The sequence below is a fragment of the Caenorhabditis briggsae genome (genome assembly GCF_000004555.2).
Source record: "Caenorhabditis briggsae complete genome, chrII, whole genome shotgun sequence".
NCBI lineage: Eukaryota > Metazoa > Nematoda > Chromadorea > Rhabditida > Rhabditidae > Caenorhabditis > Caenorhabditis briggsae.
Window position 1 is genome coordinate 1,066,545 of NC_013486.2, and position 6,299 is coordinate 1,072,843.

The 6,299-nt window shown below is 34.7% G+C and overlaps 2 protein-coding genes across 2 annotated transcripts; one reads left to right on the top strand and one right to left on the bottom strand.

Annotated features, from left to right (window-relative positions):
- Positions 1–1,455: 1,455 nt before the first annotated feature.
- CBG00866 lies at positions 1,456–5,838 on the top strand (the record flags this gene model as incomplete). The annotated part of the gene is given in 5 exon segments (XM_002629613.1): positions 1,456–1,509; positions 3,621–4,435; positions 4,469–4,963; positions 4,981–5,355; positions 5,373–5,838. The coding sequence occupies 5 exon segments, from the start codon at positions 1,456–1,458 to the stop codon at positions 5,836–5,838; spliced, it is 2,205 nt and encodes a 734-aa protein (XP_002629659.1).
- Positions 3,213–3,254, bottom strand: CBG25457 (the record flags this gene model as incomplete). Its single annotated transcript, XM_045241707.1, has 1 exon — positions 3,213–3,254. The coding sequence occupies one exon, from the start codon at positions 3,252–3,254 to the stop codon at positions 3,213–3,215; it is 42 nt and encodes a 13-aa protein (XP_045097979.1).
- Positions 5,839–6,299: the final 461 nt, after the last annotated feature.

Below are 6,299 nucleotides of genomic sequence, written 5' to 3' on the forward strand. Positions count from 1 at the left end.
TTTTTGAGTGTTTCCATTTTTGAGAAATCGATAACCGGATAATTCGAGTCTTGAATTTTTTGGTTTTCCTTGAAAAAATAAGAAATAAGAATGAGTTTTATCCAAAAACCAGGTTTCTAAGCCGTCTAGGAGCTGAGATACAGTCGTTTGGAGTTAGGCAGGCTAGAGATGCAGACAACGAGACACTCTAGCTGTCTGCGTCTCTTCGAAAGTTCGGCGTCTAGAAGAGCTAGAACTTTGATAATTTCAGATTTTCAAAATGAAATTTCACGAGAGATCTGAAAAAGAATCAAAAATTCAAAAATGACAGAGAAAATATTATCTATTCACATCAGAAAACTAACATAAATGTAGCCGTAATTCTTCTGGGAAAAATAATAATCAAGATAATCAAATCAGCTATATTTTGATCTCTCCCATTCTCTTTGCTCGCTCAAGAATCGCTCCGAAAAAATGAATTTGTTTGGAGCAAACCACAAAACGTTTCTCTGCGTCTCTCCAGTGTTTTGGTATCTCTAATTGCTAAAAGAAAAACAAGATAAATCAAAAAATCAGACTAGAAAAATTTTGGACCTTGAATTTTTAGGATATCAGTCTTTTTTTAAAATCAACTAATACAATTTTTGAGAATTTAGAGACAAGGATTATCAATAAGGGAGAAAGTGATGTATGTTATTTTTTGTGAAAAAAAAATTTTTTTGGAAAAACTTTTCGTGGGAATGTCTATCTAGAAAAATCCTATGATTAAGAATAACTTGTGTATTGGAATATCGGAAATTTCAGAAATTCCGAGGAAATACAAATTTAAGAATTTCTAGAATCACTGAATTTTTTGAAATCTGAAAAAAAAACATGTAAACCTTTTTTTTTCAGCAAAGATCAGAAAATCTTCTAGCCAAAAATTTTTAACTTGTCTGGAAATCTGTAATTTTCTAGAATTTTGAATGCTCTGATTGGTTCGATGTATTCAAATTTTCAAAGTTTTGTTTTTTGAGTTTTGGAGTCTTAGACTTTGATTTTTCTATAATTTTTCAAAAATCTCGGTGCCTATTTTTCCAAAAATAATGAATTTTCCGGAATTTCAGGAATTGACAATTTTCGTACTTTTGGACCCTCTCAGCTGTGTCTAAACTGGTCATGATGATGTATGGCATGTTTTTTGGTATGTTTTTTTCTTCCCAGAAGTCAAGTAGACAACAATTTCTGTTATTTGTGTCCAGATGTTTCCCCCCATTCACTTTTACACTCGTCAGGTGTAATTAGTACTCAATAGGCACTCTATGGATTATACTTAGGTGAAAGGATGTTCTTATTTTTAGTACACACGTTTTTTTTCTGTTCTTGAAGTTACTGTGGCTCACCAGGTAACTCGCTTTATTTCCATTGTTTTTTTAGGTTGCACATTTTTATTTGAAACAGTCGAAAAAGCCATTTTGGCTAGTAAATTGTTGAAAAATGACAATTTTAGGTCTCCTGAGAGCCGAGATACAGCCAATTGAAGTTTGGGAGGTTAGAGACGCCAGACAACGAGACACGCTGCGTCTTCAGCCTCCTAATCTTCAAATGGCGGTATCTCGGCACCTAGGAGAGCTAGAAAGCTTGTTTTGGGACAGAATTGAAAGTAATTTTAGCTGTGTCTCGATTCGAAAAAAATCTGACAATTTTAGAAAAATTTTGAATTTCGAAAAAAATTGAAAATGAGCAAAAGTGCTGAATATTTGTAAAATATCAAGAGAGCTCCAGTTTGGTACAAAGAGGACGTTTCAGGCCACCTAGAAGCCCAGATACAGCGGTTTAAAACTCAAATGGTTAGAGACGCAGTGTGTCTTGTCGTCTGGCGTCTCTAGCCTCCCGAAACTTCAAATGGCTATATCTCGGCTTCGAGATGAGCTAGAAAGTTGAAAACTGGACAGAAATGTGTGAAAGACAGTTGATTTTGGGAAGAAAGGTTTCTGAGAATTCGAAAAATTTGAATTCCAAAATATAGATTCAGATTTTTGGATTTTCAAAAAATTTTCAAATTTTCAGAAAACGCTAATGCTCTCCAAATATACTGTTTTTCACACAATTCTGTCTAAAAATCAACTTTCTAGGTCATCTCGAAGCCGAGATACAGCGATTTGACGTTTAGGAGGCTAGAGACGTCAGACGATGAGACACACTGCGTCTCTACCCTCATGAAACTTCAAATGACCATGTCTCGGTTTCTAGATGAGCTAGAATAGTGGTTTTTGGACAGAACTGCGTGCAATAGAGAGAAGTATTAGATTTTTGGGATTTTTCAATAATTTTTGGAATTTAGATATTGCTAGAAAGGTGATTTTTAAACGAATTTGTCATAAAAAATTTAGGCTATTTTCGGAAAACTTAATTTTATGGCTTTTTTTCAAAATTCCAATAATTTCAATGTTCTGATACATGATGACATTGAACATTGAATTTGGAACATTTCTGTTAAACTTTCATGAAACTTCAAATGACTGTATCTCGGCTCCTCGAACAACTAGAAACTTGTTTTTTTTGACAGCATTGAAAGGTCTTTTGGCTGTTTTAAGCTTTTTTTTGATGGAGCATATTTTTTCAAAATTTAGTATTTTTGCTAATTAGAATTGCTGGAGAATCGCTCTGGAAATTTATGATAGTCGCGTAGCTTTGTTTGAGGTATTTTTTTCTGAAATTTTCAAATAATTTCCTCCTTACGTCATTCTATATTAGAACTGTTCCACCTACCTAAAAACTGGCTCTCCGAATTCTTTTGGTTGTTAAGTTCACTTGAAGTTTCGTCGCTAACCCCCGTCTGACTCATTTTCCAGTTTTTTGCTCAAATATTTCTTTTTCGGCAGTTAACCTAGGTACCTATAAAATTCATTTTTCCTTCGGGACATTTACCTTCGAGTTACGGTTTTTTTAAAACTTGAACTTGATTATAATTCCCTTAAAATTGCTAAAATCAGGACTTTGAAACTTACAAACTGAACATGCGGCCGAAATTTCAAAAATCTGCTTTTTTTTAAGTTTTCAAAGTTTCTCAAATTTCTAAAATAGCTAAAAGCTAAAAGCTTGAAATAGTCGATTTTGAGAAATTCAGTATTTCAGAATTTTTGAGTTTCTAAATTTGAAAACTTCTGCGTTTCTGGCATTTTGGGTACCGTAAACCGGTATTAGAAGGGGCCATGTAATAGGAGGACCCCTCTAATAGAAAGCTACAGGTTTTACGGTATTTGAAATTTTCTGAGTTTGTTGGAAATGCACATTTTCAGAATTTCAGAATTTCTGAGTTTCTGCATATTTTGGGGATTCCGGGAACTTCTAAATTGGAAATTTTCAAAGGCTCCATTTTTCTGAATCTTTGGCTTTTCTGGAATTTCGGGAATTTCCACTTTTCTGAATTATTGAGGCTTTTTCGATATCCTGAAATTCATAAAAAGCTGAAATTTCAAAATTCCAGTTTTTTTGATTTTCCGAATTTCTGAAAATCTGGAAGTTTTTCGAATTTCTTTAATTTCTAGAAATTTCAGATTTTCCTTTTTTTTCAAATTACTGAAATTCCAAGAATTCCAGGGGTGTCTCATTTTTGGGATTTTTAAAAATTTTGAGAATTCTAATTTCAAAAATTTCAGAAAAAATTTCTTTCAGAATCTCAGAATCTCAGAATCTCAGAACCTCAGAACCTCAGAATATCAGAATCTCAGAATCTCCGAATCTCAGAATCTCAGAATCTCAGAATCTCAGAATCTCAGAATCTCATAATCTCAGAATCTCAGAATCTCAGTACCTCAGAATCTCAGAATCTCAGAATCTCAGAATCTCAGCTTCTCAGATTCTCAGAATCTCAGAATCTCAGAATCTCAGAATCTCAGCTTCTCAGATTCTCAGATTCTCAGAATTTCAGAATCTCAGCTTCTCAGATTCTCAGATTCTCAGAATTTCAGAATCTCATAATCTCAGAATCTCCGAATCTCAGAATCTCAGAATCTCATAATCTCAGAATCTCAGAATCTCAGAACCTCAGAATCTCAGAATCTCAGAATCTCAGAATCTCAGAATCTCAGAATCTCAGCTTCTCAGATTCTCAGATTCTCAGAATTTCAGAATCTCAGAATCTCCGAATCTCAGTATCTCAGAATCTCAGAATCTCAGAATCTCAGAATCTCAGAACCTCAGAATCTCAGAATCTCAGAATCTCAGAATCTCATAATCTCAGAATCTCAGAATCTCAGCTTCTCAGATTCTCAGATTCTCAGAATCTCAGAATCTCAGAATCTCCGAATCTCAGTATCTCAGAATCTCAGAATCTCAGAATCTCAGAATCTCAGAACCTCAGAATCTCAGAATCTCAGAATCTCAGAATCTCAGAATCTCAGAATCTCAGAATCTCAGCTTCTCAGATTCTCAGATTCTCAGAATCTCAGAATCTCAGAATCTCCGAATCTCAGTATCTCAGAATCTCATAATCTCAGAATCTCAGAATCTCAGAACCTCAGAATCTCAGAATCTCAGAATCTCAGAATCTCATAATCTCAGAATCTCAGCTTCTCAGATTCTCAGATTCTCAGAATTTCAGAATCTCAGAATCTCCGAATCTCAGTATCTCAGAATCTCAGCTTCTCAGATTCTCAGATTCTCAGAATTTCAGAATCTCAGAATCTCAGAATCTCAGTATCTCAGAATCTCATAATCTCAGAATCTCAGAATCTCAGAACCTCAGAATCTCAGAATCTCAGAATCTCAGAATCTCAGAATCTCAGAATCTCAGCTTCTCAGATTCTCAGATTCTCAGAATCTCAGAATCTCAGAATCTCCGAATCTCAGTATCTCAGAATCTCATAATCTCAGAATCTCAGAATCTCAGAACCTCAGAATCTCAGAATCTCAGAATCTCAGAATCTCATAATCTCAGAATCTCAGCTTCTCAGATTCTCAGATTCTCAGAATTTCAGAATCTCAGAATCTCCGAATCTCAGTATCTCAGAATCTCAGCTTCTCAGATTCTCAGTATCTCAGAATCTCAGAATCTCAGAATCTCAGAATCTCAGAACCTCAGAATCTCAGAATCTCAGAATCTCAGAATCTCAGCTTCTCAGATTCTCAGATTCTCAGAATTTCAGAATCTCATAATCTCAGAATCTCCGAATCTCAGAATCTCAGAATCTCAGAATCTCAGAATCTCAGAATCTCAGAATCTCAGAATCTCAGAATCTCAGAATCTCAGAATCTCATAATCTCAGAATCTCAGAATCTCAGAACCTCAGAATCTCAGAATCTCAGAATCTCAGAATCTCATAATCTCAGAATCTCAGCTTCTCAGATTCTCAGATTCTCAGAATNTCAGAATCTCAGAATCTCCGAATCTCAGTATCTCAGAATCTCAGCATCTCAGATTCTCAGTATCTCAGAATCTCAGAATCTCAGAATCTCAGAATCTCAGAACCTCAGAATCTCAGAATCTCAGAATCTCAGAATCTCAGCTTCTCAGATTCTCAGATTCTCAGAATTTCAGAATCTCATAATCTCAGAATCTCCGAATCTCAGAATCTCAGAATCTCAGAATCTCAGAATCTCAGAATCTCAGAATCTCAGAATCTCAGAATCTCAGAATCTCAGAATCTCATAATCTCAGAATCTCAGAATCTCAGAACCTCAGAATCTCAGAATCTCAGAATCTCAGAATCTCAGAATCTCAGAATCTCAGCTTCTCAGATTCTCAGATTCTCAGAATTTCAGAATCTCAGAATCTCCGAATCTCAGTATCTCAGAATTTCAGAATCTCAGAATCTCAGAATCTCAGAATCTCAGAATCTCAGAATCTCAGAATCTCAGAATCTCAGAATTTCATAATCTCAGAATCTCAGAATCTCAATTTGTCATAAAAAATTTAGGCTATTTTCGGAAAACTTAATTTTATGGCTTTTTTTCAAAATTCCAATAATTTCAATGTTCTGATACATGATGACATTGAACATTGAATTTGGAACATTTCTGTTAAACTTTCATGAAACTTCAAATGACTGTATCTCGGCTCCTCGAACAACTAGAAACTTGTTTTTTTTGACAGCATTGAAAGGTCTTTTGGCTGTTTTAAGCTTTTTTTTGATGGAGCATATTTTTTCAAAATTTAGTATTTTTGCTAATTAGAATTGCTGGAGAATCGCTCTGGAAATTTATGATAGTCGCGTAGCTTTGTTTGAGGTATTTTTTTCTGAAATTTTCAAATAATTTCCTCCTTACGTCATTCTATATTAGAACTGTTCCACCTACCTAAAAACTGGCTCTCCGAATTCTTTTGGTTGTTAAGTTCA